We start from the raw sequence: 21,107 nt of genomic DNA on the forward strand, positions 1-21,107 counted from the left end.
AATTGACATTTATACCCTTAAAGTAAACATTTTATTTATTTTACTACTCCAACAAATTATTGCGTATACGTAGGGATGACCACGGTTCGATTTGAATTGAACCGGATACTAAAGCAATCGAATTAATAGTTTACGGTTATAATTCAGATCTAGAACCCAATATTTAAATGTCAATTTATTAAAATTATGTATCAAAAAAATTGAATCTTGAACCGTGAACCGGCGGTTCCGGATCTGATTCGCGGTTTTGAACCGTCTTTATTTTAAAATTTTATTTTTTATTTTAAAATAGTCTAAATTCAACGATAAATGTATTTTATTTTTTCAGTTCGGAACATGAACCGTCCGTTCCGGTTCACGATTTTAATAAACTCTAAATATCGAATTTCGATTCTAAATTGTAATTGGAATATTTCGGTTTGATTGCTATAGTGTTTGTTTAGTTTGAACCAAATTATGGTCATAATTTGTTGGAGAAAAAAAATAAATTAAATATTTAGTTTAAGGGTAAATATGTCCATTTAACATTTCAGGGGGGAAAACAGCCACTTCAATAACTTAGGGGGAAAAAATACTATAGGTATATAACTCAGGGGGAAAAAGTGCCATTTTCCCCAAAAAATAATTAATCAAACACTCCTATTGATTGTTAAACCAAATCAAATAGATAATAGTAGTCAAATAAGCTAAAATTTACTGACTATTTTACTAAATATGGTCTTAATTTACTCAGACAACCAATAAATATAGGGAGTTATAATAAATAATGTTAACAAATTCATAGGCAAAACTAGTAGTAGACATAAAAGCAAATTGTAACACTTGTCCATAGGCAAGCATGTTGGTTAGTCACAAAATCGCTATAATTTCCGGTGTGAAACCAAAACACATATTAAATTTAATCATACTAACATAGAAAATGTCGACATATATATATATATATATATATATATATATATATATATATATATATGCTGATGACAGTATTTGACACTGATAGTGAGCATCTTGTATTACTTGCTCATTCCCATTACGCATCTATACACACTAACATAAAAATTAACTCTGCGTATAGTAATCAAATGTCTAATCTCTATGTTCAGCTGAGTTGCCATAATTTACATCTTTCCAAATGCTCTATCAGGTCAAGATGTGGGGGTCATTGAATTAGGAATTCAACATTTTGGAACAATAACATGAATTCTTGGTGTGTGTGAGAGATATATATAATGAGAACATGTCTTTGATATATGAGAAAGTATCGCAGCCGTTACTTTTAAGTGCATTGTAGGTTTAAGTGGCGGGAACATCTGGGATGATCGAATAGATAATGCTAAAAATACAGAGAAAAAAGTGATGACATTTTCATAATTATAACAAACATTGGATGTGTATGGGATAAATCTTGATAATGCATCAAGTGATAAATACTTGTGCACTTAAGATGTACTAATAGTGCACTCAAGTTTGTTGTACTGTAACATATCATGCACCTAATAGTGTAAATAAACCTGACTGCAATCTTAGAGCAACCACAATAGAGTTTGTGGGGTGGTTTTTTAGGAGGATTTTGCTAGAGTAGAAGAGAGAGAAAGGAGAGAGAAGATTTGGAGTTCTTGCTGAAGAACATAGTTTTTGTCTCCAAAGTAGGACCTACCAAAAAAAAATTACCTTGATCCGCGTGCACGCTAGCCAAGCAGCCACTACACAATAGCGCCCAACCGAGCGCATTAAACAATAGCGTCCAACCGAGCGCATTAAACAATAGCGCCCAACCGAGCGCATTAAACAATAGCTCTCTCTCTCTGTTTTTTTTTTTTTTTTTTTTTTTTGAATTTAATTTCTTCTTCCATCTTAAAATTTGTGCAAAAACCAAACTATTGAGGATGCTCTTAGTTATTAGTGAACATATTCTCAAACTTATCTAATGCCAATTACACAACAAAAGTTTATAATAATTACGAAATTATCACCTCATCTTTCCTTTTCTCACAATTTTCAACAATTTATCAACCTAGATAGATGGATGTCTTCACACTTTTTACAATAGGATGTTCTCGCCTGAACCCTCCCATATACTATATAAGAAGTTAATTCGAATTTTGTTGGAGCACACTTGTAGTAGCACACCATTTACATTTTACACCTTAGAGTTGCATTAGCAACCCTCTTAATGCAACTCTCTTATAAATACTTCAAGTTGTTGGATTATTTTTTTTCCTCATTCCACCATGGTAATTGGAAGCAATAAGAAAATTGGAGTGGGAAACCCAAGAATGGATTAGATATATTACCAGACCAGATCTAAAGTTTAGAGTAACGTTAATTTTAGTGTGAAAAATAAAAACTTCCCAAAAAGAAAAGGGGACAAATAAGGTTTAGAATGGATAAGTGATGTGGATGGACAATTTTCAAATTAAGTGGACCATATAAACACTAGCTACTTACTGTCCATGAAAGAGGCCTTTGAGAGGAAAAAAGACGATATTTATGCCAACTTGTACACAAATCAAATCATGATGACTTATCGGTCTCAACACGAAAAATTTTCGATATCTCCTATTAAAAAAAAAGGAGATATTTAGTCATATCGAGTCATTGAAAAAAAAAAAAGAAAATACTTTCTTTTGAAACCGTCCTTTTATTTTTCTTTTTTTATTATGACATTGTTAGAATATAAGAGATATCGAAATCTTTCCAACACGGCAGATGTAAAACCCACCCGCCCCACCACCAAAATAATGCATTTTCCTAAGATTCCTTGGGGGTTGGGGTTTTAGATGATAGACAGCAGTACAATGGTTCAAGTTCAGTGGGAAGCAATCATATATGGGGTATGTATGTATGTATTATTCTATCCAAGTTGAAGGAATTTTATTAGCAAAATAAACAATTAAATTTTATGTTTAATAAAGTACTTCTAAAAATTGTTACTTTCGTCTCTCAATTATACCTATTGTCATTTTTTACTCTCAATTATTTACAAAATTACTATTTTAAAAAATGAAAATAGAAGTGGAGTGAAAGTGATAAAAAAGAGGTTGACAAACGTGTGACGATTTGATAAGCATAAAAGCATAGTTTTTTGGGGTTGAAACTTGGAGAATTGAAACTAAAAAGGCGAATTGGTAAAAAGTGAGTTGCCTTTTCTAACCTCCTTTCTTTCTTTTCTTCTGCCCCAAAAATGATTACACCATAATTATTATTATTAATAATAAAATAATATTCTTTAAAAAAGATTTTGGACAAATAAAATTACGTTGGACCCCACAAGGTCTATACGTGGGTCCCACGATGTTGTCAGGGGGAGAGAGAAAAAAAAGTTGTCATTCCCGAGGGGCGTACAACCCCACCCAAGCAAAGCAGTAGTCCGTGAATCCTGATGCCTCGTGGGGGTCCACCGTGCTGTTTTCTGCAACGCCTGGGTCCCACCCCCCTACTGTAACAGTGTAACGTATGCTATTTTTTTTTAAAAGAAATTTAAATTTTAGTACCGTATAAAGCAAAGTATATGACTATATTCGTAGATAGATACTCTTTTCGTTTTCGTCCTATTTTGTGTCTGATTCCGTCATATTTTATGTCTGATTCGGTTAACGAAATTTTACTGAAATAATTATTAATTTAATTTTTTATAATTTTAAATTTAATATTAGTTAAAACTTATATATTTAGAAACTATATTAAAAATATTATTAAATATAACAAATTAAATTTAAAAACAACTAAATAAACAATGAAAAAAGAATTGATTTGAACAATGAATAATAAGTAGAACAGATAAAATAGGATATATGGAGTATATTTTTTCCTTATTGTAAACGAAGCGTATAGACATTTGAAATGTGGTGTGTTCGTGACTTCGTGTGCTCCTATGTGCTTTTTGTGACGTTTCACTGTGCTTCCTACTTTTGATATTAATCATTTGGTGACATTTAGTGGTACAAGTAATTCCCTTTTTTTTACCAAAGTAAATTCTTGTTTTAATTTTCCAACTATAGTGTACAACCGATTAAATTTGACCCTTCATTCTTATAACGTTTCACGCGTTTAGGTATCCCATGATTGTTAAAAGTGACATTATAAGACTAATAGTGTCTTCATTGTTTGTTTTGTGTATATCCAGGGTTTTCACCGTCGAACATAATGACTAACACTCTCGCTGAATTGACCTGGAGATTTAAGGCTGCTTCATTCTCAAAGCCAAGAATCGAACCATTAACCTTTGATTAAGGATGGATGAATTCCTCCCACTCAACCACACCCTCCAGGTTAGTGTCACATTGTTAGTTATCTAGAATTATATCCAATTGATTTTAAGCTCGAGGAATAAAGATTTTAAGAAGAAAAGAATTGAGGAATAAAAACTAGAGTTAACGTCTTTTATTAGGAAACATTCAAGAAAAAAAATCAGCACGAGCTTAGCTCAATGGTTCAGTAGATAGTATTTGAGAAAATAAGAGATCAATGTTCGAACTTTGGTAGTCAGAATGTGGAGATTATGTTCAAAATGGACAGATTCATTGTCCGCACCAGCATTTGGCCATGTATGCTGAGCTATTGAGCCACCGATGATTTACATATTCTCAAATGATTTGTCGGGCCTGAATGTGGGGGTCCTTGGGATTCTTCCCAAATGCTGCTGAGTCATTGAGTCACCGATGATGTACATCTTACTAAATGTTTTGTCGTATCAGGATGCGAGGATCCTTGAAATTCTTTCCAAATATTCTGTGGGGCCAAGATGTGAGAGGCTCGTGAAATAGGGAATTCAACCTTTTAAGAGCATCCACACTTGTGGATATTGTGGGGAGAATTCAGAATTAAATCTTCCCTTCATGAGATAATAGCTAGTGTGGACATGAGATAATTGAAAAATAATCTCCCTGCAAATGTAGGGAGATTGTCAGAAAAAAAAAAAAAAAAAAAAAAAAAAGAGAAAGAAGAAGAAGCAAGGCTGTGCGCGTTCGCGCACAGCCTTGGGCAAAAGCCGGGCGCGTGCACTGCACGCGCCCGGAGGCGCGTCTGACTACTTTCTTTTTTTTTTAATTTTTTTTTTTTGTTTTGTTTTTTCTTTTTTTTTTTTTCTCTCCTCTCCCACACTCTCTTTCCTAATCACTCTTACATTATCTCCCCATTCTTCCCAATCAATGTGGATGCTCTAAGAGAAGAAAGAAAAAAAAAATACAGAAGTAATCATTTTGGTCATTACTTCTTAGTTATTCACTTTTGTTAATGTTGCACTCAAGTATATCCCGTTGTTTCCTTTTTTATATCATTTACTTGACGTCTCTTCTTTCGTGTTTGTCTTTATCACCTTTATAAGGAATTTTAGTTTTTATTAAAATAATAATATTAAAAATTAAGACCAAGATATAACGAAGATGGAGTCAAGTAAAAAGACGTTAGGATAAATAATAACATTTACAAAAAAGGAACAATTGGACAAACACCGCACAATCTATAGATTAAAAATGCAATTTATTTTTTGTCCCATTTAAAATCTTAATACCAATTTTTATATAAGCCGGTAAGAGTTGCAATTATTTCTTAGTAACAGCAAAAAAAAAAAGTCACATGTAATTCTTGATTATTTGAAGATGCCATTTTGTAAAAAAACAATACTCCGTAAATAAATAACGGAGTATTTGTTTAGCAATATAATGTTGTTTTAGGGTAATAATTGGGTGGCAGTTTTGGGATACCAAAACTGGGAAAAAAATGCCATAATTTGACAAATGAAGGTACTGTAATGGGAAGTAGAGCCCTAATTATAGGTTGATTAATGCATTATTGAGAATTTGATATAACACCAACCAGCTCTAGTAACCTATAGTCCTTATGACATGTTACCACCCCTAATGGTATTTTTCTAATGCCCTTAAATAATAATATAATATATTACAATAATATCTGCTCTCCTATAAGATTAATTACAATCCAATGAGTAATTCAAACATGTGAGTTGTAGAGTGTAGGCTTGGACAGTCGAATATAGCATTTTGCTATTGAAATATGGTGTGGATCATTACACATGTATAAAGAAATAGAGATGTTTATCATGGATTGCATTTCGTGACCTTGTTAAGACCCAAGGAATGAATGGACTAACCGGTTAGCTTGTCAAATGGGTAAAAGGGGCACCAATAGCGTTAGGGGTTGTTTTGCATTAGACGCTAAGGTATGACCGAGTCAGGTCTGACCTAGTCAGGCATGCCGACGTGGTTAAGTTTGGGGAGTCTGTGGCTAGTCTTGGACTTGGCTATGAAGGGGCCGGGATTGATGCGATTCAAAAGGCACAATTGGTCACGAACTATTGTCGTTCCACTGACGAGCCTATGGCATGGTGGAACAAGTTTGACACGTATGTAGGTAAAGCTGGTCTAGCCTGGGACGCCGCACAAGCATTGTGCGCTGCATCGATTCTATGCCCGTGAGTCGTGACATGTGTTGTTACTATTTGTTATAACTTTTGACCTAATAGATGCCTTGGTATAGAGCAGGTCACGGGATCGGAGATAGCGCTTTGGCAAACACATAAAACGTGTTCGTGGGATTATGAATATCTATCAAAGGAGTTGAACCTGATCATATTGTCAAAGCTGTTTATCTTAAATTCGTAGAACGTGTTCTTTTCTTAATTTGTTCTCATCAATTCCATTGTATCCAAAACGAAAGCATATAGTTTTCAAAAAAAAAAAGAAAGCATATACATAATACATATTACTATATTATATTATCAATAAATTCACACATTTAACTCAATCAACACGGATTAGCTAGTATTAATTTTGTGGAAACAACACAACATACACTCTCTCTATATATATATATTCATGATTGCACTAAATAAATTCATGCAGGGCAGGTAACCTTTCAAGTACCAAAACAATGACAGGTAATTGAATGCAAAGCAATGATATTATAATATATAGTTTAACAAAAAGTAGCTTGCACAGAGAAACACATATGAGGAACAGATATGATTGAACAATAGGGAATGGAGCTGATGGAATTGTTAGCTTAGTAATCACAAATTTGACTCTCAGAGTTAATAAAAATGGTCTATTGACATTTTTAGTTTGAGCCAATCGACTATGAGTAACCTAAGCTGATTTATCTTTTGTGTAGTCCTTTACTGGCCATTTGGCTAAGGTTACCATATACCGCATCGGGTAGGGCAACAACAGTCTAGTTAGTAGGAAGTAGAAATGGCCCATTGACCTTTTCGTTTTGAGCTGATTAGTTATATGTGAGTAATTTAGACTGATTTACTCTCGATATGATTCTTTATCGGCTAAATAACCGGACCACATCTTTGGGTAGGAGAATGTATCTAACCAAACAGTTAGCAATAATCTAGAGTTGGACTAAGGCAGGATGTATCCATCCATCCTTAGCTTGCTGACCTGAAGTGGTCCATGCTATATCAGAGTTCATAATTATGCAATAAAAAAATAAAGTTATGTAAGAAGAGCATATATATATATATATATATATATATATATATATATATATATATGTGTGTGTGTGTGTAAGTAGATAGCAATACATACAGTGTATAAAATGAGAATATAAAATCCAACTGCTTTTGGCACCATGCAATCGGATCTTACTACAAACTGAATTATTCTTTCTTGTTCCATCTGCCCCACCCACTCCCCCCCCCCCCCCCCCTCCCATTATTGAAGACATTGCATTTGCCTGTGCCATCAGGAGACATTTGGCCCGCTATATATACCGCTCTTGCCTCATATCAGATCTCACCTCCCATATCGTCCTAGTATATATACCTTTAATCTCGACTATTGTTTTGAGTTCGAGTCTTGTGAATAAATTAACACGTATTAAAACGATAATGATTCTCTCATTTAGAGTTGACAGAACTTTAATTTTAGTGGCAACTCCAGCCAAGTTAGTCGAATAGTTGGTGTTGAGTGGAGGTCGGTGAAGGGTCGAGTCCAACAATTAGTGGCTAGGGAGATTGTTGGACAAATGTCAGTGAAAGAGTCAAGAAAATGTGGTGGCGATATAACAAAATAAAGTTGTACCTTAACTACAAACTATAACTTTTTGGGTAGTGGTAAGTGCTTGATCTAAAAAGTGATATCAAAGTCAGGTCCTGGGTGCTTTTGGTGTTGCTAGTAGTAAGCACTTGATCCTAACCGTTGGCTTAGTAATATAAATTCCAAGTTTAACTTCCCAAATCAATCAACTATGAACAACTAAGACTAGTTTACCTCATAATCGATTGCCGACTAAGATCACAAAATTGACTTCATTTGGTATGCATTTTTTGATTGCAAAGACTTTTCCGCAAATAAAAAATTAAGCTTTAACCCTAGATAGATTAATACCTAATATTAACTTTGGCTACTGGTTTCAAAAAAATTAAAAAAACTTTGGCTACTCGGTCTGATACATTGTATTTGACCAAAATACCAAAATAGGAAACAAAATTAAATCCGATGATATAACATTATAACCTACTAAAAATACCAATTTACCACCTACTCATTAAAGTATGAGTTGGATGTCTTGGTTAAGACTCAATACTTTATCAATTCATTATAACGTTTTTTTTTTTTTTTTCAGAATTCATTATAACTTTTTTTGTCCACTATTATACGTGTAAATATATGATATGGATGTGCTCAATCAAACATATCCACAAAGAGACAAATTTTTGCGTAAACTGAATAATGAATTATTATAATTTTCCTCTTCTTGACGGGCTTACGGTCTTTGACTATCATTCGGCAAGCCATTTATCTCGACGTTGTTGGTGGGGGTTGCCAGACAGAGATTTGGAGTATGAGAAGGAGTTTAAATATGAGCGATTACTTAAAGACCAGTCTGGTTAGAAACTCATAAATTAAAACTCTAAAAGTTATTTTCAAGATTTTCAATGTTTCGCTATCAGTATAAATATTTATTATAGTCAAAGAAAAAATGATTCATTTTGACAAATTAAAAATGTCTTTCAAAATTTTTATTAAGAAGACATTTTTCGAATTTCTATTTCACACTTTTTTTTTTCTTCGCTCTCTCACTCTATTTTTGAGTGCTATCAAATAGACGGATAGACCCACTATCTATTTGAATTTAATTGGACTAGCCCAATTAAAACTTAAAATATAGATTTATTAGAGTTGAGTCAAACAATAAAAATTATGGATCGACCTGACACATAACTTAAGATTAAAAGAAAATATTTATATTTTTTGTGCAAATATTTCTTTAGTTTAGACTTATTATGTTTATCAATGATCAATCAAAAATGGAGTGAGTTGGGATAGACAAAACAATAAAAATCATTGCCTAACCAACAACCCCTATTTAAAAAAAAAAAAAAAAATTTCTTTTTCTTTTCTTTTTTTTTTTTTTTGAGAAAAAAAACAAATTTTCTTTTATTTCTCTAGTCTATAATTATTACATTTATCAATTGAATTAAATGAGTTGGGCGGAGTCAATCCAAACAATAAAAATATTATCTCAATTGACCCACATCTTTAAAAAAAAAAAAATCTTCAATTTTTTAGTTTATAATTATTATATTTATATATTTATATATTTATATCTTTATTTTTATTATAATAAGTTTCAAATTCAAATTATTTATGTACATCTTTTTATTATAATTTTTTATAACTATTATAAATTTCAATTTATAATTATATTTCAGTATAAATAATAATTATGATCATCATTAAAATAATTAATACTCCATATTTTATAATAAATAACTTTATAATAGATTTATGTTCATGTCTTTAAAAATGAACCAAAAAGAAAAATACAATTTTCTTACTTTTAACCAAATAAAAGAACACTGTTTTTTTTTTAGTATTTATTTATAAACTTTTAATCAAATACTCAAAAATAAAAATATTTTTTCATAAAATAAATCATTTTTCTGAAAATATTTTTCGTATTTCTGAACAGACTCTAAATAAATGATACAAATATTAGCTTGAGCATATAGATATTTGAGGATAATATTAAAATTGTCATAAGGTTACTAGAAGTGACAACAATATTAAGATATATTTATGTAGTCCACATTTGGACTAATAACTACTTATTAGTATAATATAATCATACATATTATATATTGACATATATGTATATATATATATATATTCGTGTATGTATTATCATCATGCACATGCAGACGTAAGAGCAAAGGGGACTCAAAGTCTCCCAACTTGATAATATATTATAATTTTTAATAAATAAATAAATAAATAAATAAATAAAATAACGCAAAACACATATTATAATATATAATTATATATCGTATCATATCCGACCACATACGACATCGCTTGCACCCATCCGTTGCATAGATTCTTTCCGTCTTTCCTCAATGCACGTCAAAATTTTGTACCTTATTAATAATTAATTAATTAATTATTGAATTAACAATTATTTAATTTAAAACAATAACAACTCCAATTAAAATATTGATGAGAGGAATTTTTTGTTGAAAATCGCATTCCTTAAAACGCGTTTTAGTGTCATATTTCCAAGGTAAAGTATACAGTATTACGATTAATATTAAATTAAATTATTAGTAATATAATTATCTTAATTAATTTCTAGAAGATTTTAATTAAGTAAATCAAGTTGTGTATGTATATTTGTGTATACCGATTAGATAAAATTATTGAATATTTTGTAGCTGTCACAGACCGACAATTTCGGTAACAATAATTATTAATCCCATGTATTATAATGTGTAATAACTAAAAGACAACGACAATTATCTATACTCCCTCCCCTATCCACCTGCAAAAATTCCATTGAGAATAATACGTGTTTTAGAGGTTATTTTCGTTTCGATCACGAACAAATTATTTTTTTTTTAATTTTTAATTGATATGGCGGATATTAAATATTTTTAAAATAAAATTAGATGTCATTAGTCATAATATGTATATATCAATATTGTGGTTGTTTGGTAAATAGTTGTTAGCTGATAGTTGTTAACTGATTGGGTTAGTGAGTTTGACTAGTTAATAGCATTAGCTGATTGTAGAAAAGTATTCGATAAATTAGCAGTTAGCTAATGTCTGATTACACGCAAAATGACTTTCTAAAAAAGTTGATCAAAAAAACTGTTTTGAACAACTTTTTGAATTTTAACATTTTGGAGCAATAATTGTTACAAAAAGCTAATCAATCAAACACTCATATTGATTATTTAACCAAGTCAAATAGCTAATTAATAATGGTCGTCAAATAAGTCAAAATTGACTGATAAGCTAACTATGTTACCAAACAGGGTCATTGGATCATATCGGATTAAGTTACCATTTTATTCATTACAATGTGATGTTATTGTAAAAAATTTTGACAATTTTTTTTTCTGTAGGATTGAACATCAAATGTGTTAAAATTACAGAGAAGAAACATAACACTTTTCTTGGAGATAATCAAAGACAAAGACTTTGGTTTTGTTGCATGATTGCATGAATATATATATATATATATATATATATATATATATATTAAAGAAAATATGGAAAATAATTGAAAAGAAGAAAAGATGCACAAGTTGCACGTTCCCCTAAAGCCGAACATTTCCATTCCTTGGGGAGAAACCACACATGGGGCTGTCTAAGTACACAATATGGGATCCTATGCTTACTTATACATATAAATAATTTATGTAAATAATTTTGAACAAATGAAAATCAATGTCCATGATAAAATTAAGAATTCATCCTAGCCGCTGATTTGGAAAAATCAATGACTTTAAAATAAATATCAAAATGTTATCACGTGTCTTCCTTTATTTAGAATTATTGACTGACTATAAATTATGAAGTTTTCTTAATTTTCTGCTGAACGTCAATCTTTATTTGCTTCATCTCGTTTATATATATAAATTGTGAGATAATTGGAATAAAAAATATCGAATTAAAGAACAACTTACTTGATGATCGTAGACATTTATAAGAAATCATAGTAAGAGTGAACAAGGGAAATTTGTGTGTGCATATCATTAAATCTATCTAAGATTTCCAACGAGATTGAGGTTGTATTATTCTACATATCCATTGTGAGGTAACACATGTGGAGGATGATCATCTTGGGGTATGAATCCTTGATGCCTCTTGATGAGGTCAAACCTAACAACTTTTGATTGTCTCTTTTTTTTTTTTTTTTTTTTTTTTTTTTTTTTTTTAAATATGATTGTATATATTTGTATTAGAGTTGTATAAAGTATTTTGCATAATACATCATCTAGTCATGTACCAATTAATTAACTATCTTGATTAGATTTGGCCTTGTTTGGTAAAAAATTGGCCTATAGGCCAATTTTGGCTTATTTGACCACTATTAATTATTTGATTTAGTTAAAATATCAATATAAATGTTTGGTTAATTAACTTTTTGCAACTCCAAAAGCCTAAAATTCAAAAAGCTACTCCAAGCAACTTTTTCAATTAGCTTTTTGAGAAAAAAAATTATACCAAACAGCTATCAGCTAACAGGTAATTTATCAAACACTTTTCTACAATCAGCTAATGTTATCAACTATTTATACCCTCTAATTAACACAATCAGCTAACAGCCATTTTACCAAACAGGGCCTTTATTGGTCGTCTGATAGTTCTCCTCATATACTAAGTTGATAGCTAAATTATATATACTCAACGCACCTCAAATATCAAATCAAAAGATGTATTTTGTCTCAACTCAAAAATCAAATTATATGTTGAACCGAATTCGTTCTCATCCAAAACATTCAAGTCTATGGTGTGTTTGTATTTACAGAGGACAACATGAAAGCTAGATGTGGAAGTGTGAATGCAATAATTAATATTAAATATGGTGTCATGTTCATGATATGAATTGATTAAGCTGATGATGGAAGAAGGGAGACAATCCAACCACAAACAAACAATATTAAGAAGCCTAATTGCAAGTATATATAATATGGTATGTTTTCATTTTCATTATTTTAATGTTTGTTTTAATTAACATATGAAAACTTTGTAATTATCAAACTAACTGCTCGACCAACTCGGATAAGGTTGTCCTTCTATCTTTTTCTTCTTATATATAAAAGGCATCTATATTGTATGGCTGAAAATGGCTTGGGTAATTTGTGATAGAAACTGTAATACCAATCGCAATAACTTTACCCTATATAACATAAAAATTAGGGTTGTTCATTCATTTAATCAAATAATTTGTTTTTAAAATTGGTTATTGAACCGAAATGTACAATTTCGAATTTCATCTAATCAAAGATTCAAAAGTTATATTTTCCAACGAAATTAGTTAAAAATAATTGCACAAGTATATTGGGCCAAAGGCGCTAAACCATAAATTTTGGACTTAAATTCATATAGATAAATATATATTATATACATTGGGCTAAGTTTTGTGTGTTGGGGGAGGGGCTACATATTTCAACAATCATTATTTCATGGACCATGGTCCACACATTTATCTGAACCATAAATAAAAAGTACATTTTTAATATACTAAAAATATATTATTTGAAAGTACATGATTTTTAATATATGATCAAATAATGTACATTCAGTACCCAAATAATGTACTTTTAGTATCTTTAAAATGTATATTGCGTTCATGGTCCACACAGCTATGTAGACATGGTCGACACAATAATTTGCCATATTTCAATTAAAAATTTATTTTAACCAACCACCTTTAGAAGGCAAATTATCGTTAGGACTGTGGTCCAAAATGACGTTATTGAATTTTATGTGTTGGAATAATGTACTTTATGTGTTAGATAATGTACATTATGTATTGGAGTAATGAAACTCTTGAGGTAAGATAATGTACTTTATGAGTTAAAATAATGTACATTATGCTTTAGAATAATGTACATTATGAGTTATAAAAATATATTTTGTAATGGGTCGTGTGAAAGAAAAAAAATTACGCAAAACAACATCATTTTTAGATTGTAGTCCACATAACTTCCACATAGTTGTGTGGACTATGGTCCACACAATAACTATTGCTTTTCGAATCAAATTAATCACAAACTAAAATTCTTGAAATGCTAAAACCGACAGTGAATCAAACTAACCTATCAAACTCGTATCACTACCTTAAAAGCTATAACTATTAACTAATATAAAAGTATAACTTTTATTTTTGTATACTTACATAATAGTTAGCGTCATGTTTCTTTAGGTGAAATGCTAGACTTGACCCTCCAAACCTCTACCCAACAATTTGGTACAATAAGTATGATTTATCAGAATACTAGGTAATGGTTGCGGGTTTTCTCGACATAAAAAAAAATGTTATTTTTGTACAAGGATTGTGGATGATGGCCGTATGAACTTGTGTATGTATGTATGTATGTATGGATCAGGCAAAGATTTATTATATTGGTTGTAGTCGAAGTAGGAATTTCAAATTTTGTACACAATTGATTTCAGGAACATCTAATAATAATTAATGATTTCTAGCTATCATCATCTGATCTCCCTCTTGTTCTCAAATGAAAACTCTGCAGATTCCATTTCAATCTCACGCTGCAGTTCATTTCTGTTCTCTTCTGCAGGCTGATCAACATTATTATCTCTGCGTTGATTAAACCATGGCAGGTTATCTTCAATGTCCCTGGCTGGTGAAGCCCCAACGCTATCGATCTCGCTCTTGTAGTATTGCAGAAGGTGGATGGGAGACGTGCCGTGCAATGGAGTTCCTGGTCTGCTCGACAATGGCGTCACTGAACCCGAATGCCGCTTCTGCCTTAGCTGCTTTCTTGCAGTCTGGTGCCAGCTCTTCAGCGCCTTCGCCACTCTCTCGTTGAAGATGGTTGGCTTCATGTTCGAGCCCATCTGTGTTGGAATCGTAATTTAACTATCAGTTTAAGCTTTTAGTTGAGACAGACCAGAAGACTTCAGATTGCCAGGAATATAATCTCACCTGTGTCACTAAAGCGTATAGGGGGAGAGTGACATAACTGCAGAGAACTTGAATGAGCAGTCTGGGGGAACACAAGATCAAGAATGATGTTATTATGGACTGAATTTCTTGTTTAACACCCACGACCTTTGGTCTGGCTCTGATACCAAATTGAAGCATGTGCTCCATTTAACTAAAAACCTAAAAACCTAAGCTGATAGTTAGATTGCACATTAATGGTTATATGCTCAACAGAAAGGACTTACCCCATTGAGATTCTGATAACCAAATCTTCTGTTTTCTCATGAAAGCAAGATTTCAACCCAAATTCATACTGCAAATATGCACAGAAGACTCACAGTCAGATGGATCTATAATCTGTTCATATTTCAAATATATTCACTGGGTTTCAAGTGATGATCTGACTTACCCAAGCCCATGCAAAGAAGGCAAGCTGGAATGCATTCTGTGAGAGTTAAACCAACACCGAAATAACTATGTGTCAGTCAAAGAATTGGAAAAACGTGTTCTGTTTTAACTAAAAGTCTGATCGAACCTGAAAAAGGACAAAGTGAATGAGGTAGAGCATAAGGCGAGGGCGGTTGAACCAGAAGAGGTCATCGGCCGGTTGAACCACCGGAGTTCCCTTCACCACCTCTCCTCTTTCTTGGATCCTCAACCCCATCTTGGTTATTATCACCTGAAGCTTTGTCCCCACCAGCAAGATGATCTGCACAGATAACGTCAAGCATATAATATATAAAATATAAACGTGCAGTCTCACTGTCAGCTTAAGACCAGAGTCATCTCTCGAGCATATATAGAGCCCTTACGACGAGTGGGATGAAGGGCAACCATAGATAGGAACGCGTGCCTGCAGATTATAGGCCGGAGAGCTGTCAGAAATAGTGAATTCATATATTCACAAAGATGGGAAAGATGAGAATGGCTGCTGGTTTCTTACCATGAGTGTTGAAAAGCAGGAAGATTACTGCAAATAGCCATATTGGTGGACTGGTGTAGAAATGATGAAAACAAAGTTATTATTATTATTATCTGCTAATACATGAAAGGCTGGAGATACATACATTAACAGATGGATTAAGGTTGTTTCACCTGATTCCTACCACAACTTTGAAATCTTCTTCCAGTGATCTCTTAATGTACTGCTGGAAATCGAAATTCATTTGACTCTGTGGAGCTAAATGTGCCTAACAACAAAAACACCAAAATATTATTTAGGGTAATGACAGAAAAGATGTGTTCTGATCTGTCTGGAAAAGTTTGGAGCTTACAATGATAAATCCATGGCGTAGTGTCATATAATCCACCTTAGGAACTGACCTCACAAACTGTCTAAAGAAACACACCTGCAATTTCCCACATTAATTAATACATGCAACAAACTTAAAATTTGCCCGCACAATCAATTTAGCTCACTAGTTCAGTTGACAGTATTTGAAAAAAAAAAAAGTTAAAATTGTAATTAATATTTTGTCTTGGGAAATGTTTAAAATAATGATAAAAACAAAGAAGTTTTGGAGTTTGGAGTAGTGTCTTACAATCCAAAGAAGAAAGGGAGAACGACTCCAAAAACTAAGGTGTCTTCTACCAAATGAGGTGTCTCTTGCAAACCTAAATCTTTCTGGATCTGCAAATAAGATGAGTAGCAAATTAAAGCAATTTAGTTGGCATAATCACTCATAATTTGTATATTATGCTTACTCTAAAGTTTTTTTTTTTTCTTTTCTTATTTTACTCTCAGTATTTGTCGTTTTCTAAGTTACAAATAACATTAGTTCTTTCTTATAAGAGGGTATTCGAACTTTCGACTATAGCAACTCACACCAACCAAACTGATTTTATTAGGCATTTATTTAATATTGTAATGCGCCATATATATATTTGACTAGTTATTATAACATAAAATAAATTATTAACTATGTTAGCCGGCCTACTATTCTTTCTTAATATTATACCTCATATGTCAGGTGTTTTCTTTTTTATTTTACATCAACCAAAATAGAAAAAATAAAATTTGACTTGACTTCCTTTCAAATTTTATTTTCCAACTTATTTTGTTGAAAATGTCTCCTTGACGAAATTTCTATTACTTTTCTATTCCTGATTATTTTTCCATATATATGATGATGAGAAAAACTCACCCGCAATATTCACTACTCAATGGTGTAGCTAGACTGGATAAATCATATTCCTATATAATAGTTTGCAAACAGTATTGACAAAGAATTAAATTTGTAATCTTTAAATACGATAATTATGCTCCACCTATTCGACAATTAAGTGTTAACAGGTTGCATGTGTTTTCCAAGGCAAATAAAATAAGTAAATCCTACGTTAATTACCATGTGTGAACTGATATTCCAAGGTCTTTGTTTCTGATTCCCATGCCTTCCATTTTCTCATCTGATAACCATTCCAAACCAAATTATTCAACTACGTTTACTAATTAAACAAAATTAAAATAAATATATAAATTAATTAACAACAGTCGCTAAAAGTTCAAGGCTTTTCGTGACCATAATATCCGCGACTGATGTACAACAGTTACGAAAAGTCCTTTACAACAGTTGCGGATTAACTGTTCTGTACTGCAATTTAACATATGTAACTAATTAATAAACGGACCTTTAGTCTGCCGAATGCCAAAGTGATTATACAATATAAGACATGGAAAAGAGCCAAAACGAATATGAATATGTGCAGTTGATGTATGCCGTCTGCCGATATAAATGGAACCATTCCCTGAAATAATAATATAATATATGTTATTTAAAAACAATTATTAATTTCATACTTTATTATATTCTCAAGGAATTTTTTTTTTCAATAATTAAATAAAAAATGATAGTGATATCTGATTAATTTATATTCATATAATTAAGGTTAAGATAAACATATATGCATTCAAGGCTATTAAGGATAACAACAAAACGTCATGTCACACGTACCTCTTTGGCGCATTTGTCAGTTCCGCCGCCGGCCAAAATACGCCGATGACTCTCGCCTGAATACTCGTCGTCGGCGAACGCCAGAAGCAGCCTTCTTCTTCTTCCTTCGTCACCGTCACCGTCGCCGGTGTCTCCCCCGTACTTGTCCTCCTCTTCATGTCTATCACAAGGGTGCCATGAGTTTCCTAAGGACTTTGATATGCATATTTTTAATATTGTCGATTGCCCTACTGTTAATAGCAGCGATATAAACCCTAGTAACATAAGCTCTGAAAAAAACAACAAGAAAAAGAGGATGGTGGTTAGTAAAAACCAAAGTTGTTGTGTAGACTAAATTCCATGTTTTTTTTTTTTAATGACTAGGAAAATTCACAATCAGTACTCGATTGATGGTGTACAGTACCTTAACCAGTATAAGACCACAAGAAATAAATCAATCTAAATTAACTATAGCTAATCAACTCAAAACAAGAAAAATTAATATGCTGTTTGGAGTCGAACTTGTATTAAAATCATGTTACTTGCAGTACTCAAATTTATGTTCAATTTGATGTGACAAAATAAGATTTTATATATACTTATATATATATATATATATATATATATATATATATATATATATATATATATAAATAAGTAGTATGATTTTTCTATACTCACCGGCTTTAATCTTTTCCAGGGCTTCATACAAAGCCTTTTTGTTTCTCTTTTGCAGCAACTGCACAATTATAACATAATGAAAAATGAAATAAATTAAACACTACAAAAAAGTAGAGGAAATTGGAAAAGAAATTAAAAATATGTATGTGAGTAAAAAAATTTAAAAATAAATAAATAGTAGTGTTTTTTAAACCTTTCCGATCAAATGAATGACGTATTCTATGACTATGGATATAGCGACGAGCACAAAGCAGACGGCGGCGACCGCCCAAGTGGGCGTTTCTTCAAGGGAACGACCACCACCTCCGCCAGCCATTTTTTCCGACCACGTACAACTATATATGCACACGGATCGATATTCCGCGCCGGCAACCTTAGTTTCGCCGAAATACTACGTTGTTGTTTGTGTGAAACCTGGCTAGGTGGTAGCTAGGGATCGGATCACAAACATTATGTGAGGGAATAGAAAGACATCCAAGAAACAACGTAGAATATATAAGATAAGGCGGAGGAAATAGGAATGCACTGTATGGCGGTTTGAAAATTAAATGGAGGAGTCGATATGGTATTGACAAAATAAAGATGATATATAACAAATAATCTGCAACCAAAAAATTGGAATTCTAATGTATTTGTTGACATATACGTAGGAGGTGAGGTGGTGGGGTGTGGACAATAATACAGGTCTTAAACATGTAAACCGAGGAAATTTCAGAATATTAATAACAGAAAATTTGTTTCATATGACGTTTGACCCGTGAGTTGTACCAATGACCCAATTGTCCAATCGTTAAATAAGACGGGTATAGTATTTGTTCATATCTACTTTGGTATGTATTTAAATTTATATGTATTTTAATATCTGTTCATATCTACTTTAGTATACTGTTCATATTTACTTACTTTAGTATGAGTGCATATCTACTTTAGTATATTGTTCATATCTACTTATTTTAGTATACTATATATTCATATCTACTTTAGTATAATGTTCATATCTACTTTAGTATACTCTTCATATCTCCTTACTTTAGTATGAGTGCATATCTACTTTAGTATATTGTTCATATCTACTTATTTTAGTATACTGTTCATATCTACTTTAGTATTTGTTCATATCTACGTTTTCAACCTATTGAAACACAAAGAGTCAATATCACCCACACTAGGGCTCAAACCTATGACCTCATATTTGGAAAAGTCACTTCATGGTACTAGACCACAAAGTCATTGGTTTAGTAATTACAAGATTACAATTTGACCTTTAGTGAAAGTGACCTAGTTGGTTTTTTGTAGGCTAGGGTATCAAGACAAGGTTTACTCCATTTACACCATCAAATAGTGGTTACAGGTTTCTCTCGTCACATACAAAAAATAGTGTGTATAATAATCTCGAAAAGAATGGCCGAATAGTAAAGTGTGATTCTCATATTAAAAGGTGACAATATATATATATATATATATATATATATATATATATATATATATATATATCCAAACTTTGGCACTTCTTCTTCCAATTACACAGAGAAGTCATGGTTGACTTTTACGTATTCTTAAAATTTTTTAGATTGCATTTATCAAATTCAAAATGGATTCGGCCTCGAAAGCGTTCTGGTGTGATTAATTTTTTGGGAAGAACATAGAATAGTAGAAGATCCAGCATGCAGAAAATTTCTTTAGATAAATATTGACATATCGATCAACCTTTTTACTGGTTACCTTTAGATAATTAATTATCTATAGTTTAATTGCATCGACAAGTTAATATGTTTAATCATAACTTTTTAAAATTTAGACATCTATTTTTTTCATATAAATTTTATACAACAATATTATTTGTTTCGCATAAGACGATCTTACACATGCAAAATTAACACCTATACAAATTATTAAATTAGATTATTATAACATGTATATGTATACATCATGACCAGGCCATGCCACCTTTAGTTTTATCTTCATATCTTTAATTATATTCCCCACGGAATCAACCATTTATTATTAACTAATTAATTTATAAGAGTGGAAATGTGGCATTACCTATATAAGTAGTTATATGTAATTTTCAATACTTCTTTTTTTTTTTTCCCTTCCATGTTATAATAAATAAATAAATTAATTAAATAAAAAGAAAATATTACTACAATGAGATAATATTTCTGAAAGATCAATTAACCTCACTAAACTGCTGTTAACTGATACCTATTAGTTGTTAGCTGATTGGATTAATTAGGGGTATAACTAGTTGATAACGTTAGCTGATTGTAGAAAGATGTTTGGTAAATTAGCTATTAGCTTATATCTGTTTGGTATATTTTTTTTCTCAAAAAGCTAATTGAAAAAGTTACTTTGAGTAGCTTTTTGAATTTTAGCATTTTGGAGTATAAAAAGCTAATTAATCAAACACTTATATTGATTTTAAAACCAAGTCAAATAACTAATAGTGGTTAAATAAGCCAAAACTAGTCTATATGCTAACTATTTTATCAAACATCGCCTATGAATACATTTAATTTGCATTCAATTAGCTTTGCATTTGGCAATAAAATCCAACGATCTTGT

General features: G+C 31.5%; 1 protein-coding gene across 1 annotated transcript; it reads right to left on the reverse strand.

The window, feature by feature from the left end:
- Positions 1–14,376: 14,376 nt before the first annotated feature.
- LOC109185916 (MLO-like protein 6) lies at positions 14,377–19,196 on the reverse strand. The gene is made up of 16 exons (XM_019335898.1): positions 18,902–19,196; positions 18,736–18,866; positions 18,543–18,600; positions 17,883–18,151; positions 17,560–17,676; positions 17,277–17,337; positions 16,473–16,561; positions 16,206–16,280; positions 16,027–16,121; positions 15,875–15,924; positions 15,744–15,784; positions 15,467–15,640; positions 15,341–15,376; positions 15,177–15,244; positions 14,932–14,992; positions 14,377–14,843 (listed from the first exon to the last, which is right to left on the reverse strand). Exons 2-16 carry the CDS (start codon positions 18,856–18,858, stop codon positions 14,475–14,477), a joined length of 1,686 nt encoding a protein of 561 aa, XP_019191443.1. The 5' UTR covers positions 18,859–18,866; positions 18,902–19,196; the 3' UTR covers positions 14,377–14,474.
- Between the last annotated feature and the right edge of the window lie 1,911 nt (positions 19,197–21,107).

Source organism: Ipomoea nil, unplaced genomic scaffold (assembly GCF_001879475.1).
Source record: "Ipomoea nil cultivar Tokyo-kokei standard unplaced genomic scaffold, Asagao_1.1 scaffold1361, whole genome shotgun sequence".
Lineage (NCBI taxonomy): Eukaryota > Viridiplantae > Streptophyta > Magnoliopsida > Solanales > Convolvulaceae > Ipomoea > Ipomoea nil.

Coding starts and splice junctions, on each gene's coding strand:
- LOC109185916 (XM_019335898.1), bottom strand. CDS start 18,858: ATGGCTGGCGGAGGTGGTGGTCGTTCCCTTGAAGAAACGCCCACTTGG. Junction 17,677..17,882: donor CTGACAAATGCGCCAAAGAG/GTACGTGTGACA, acceptor TTATTATTTCAG/GGAATGGTTCCATTTATATC. Junction 15,785..15,874: donor CCTGCTTTTCAACACTCATG/GTAAGAAACCAG, acceptor TATAATCTGCAG/GCACGCGTTCCTATCTATGG.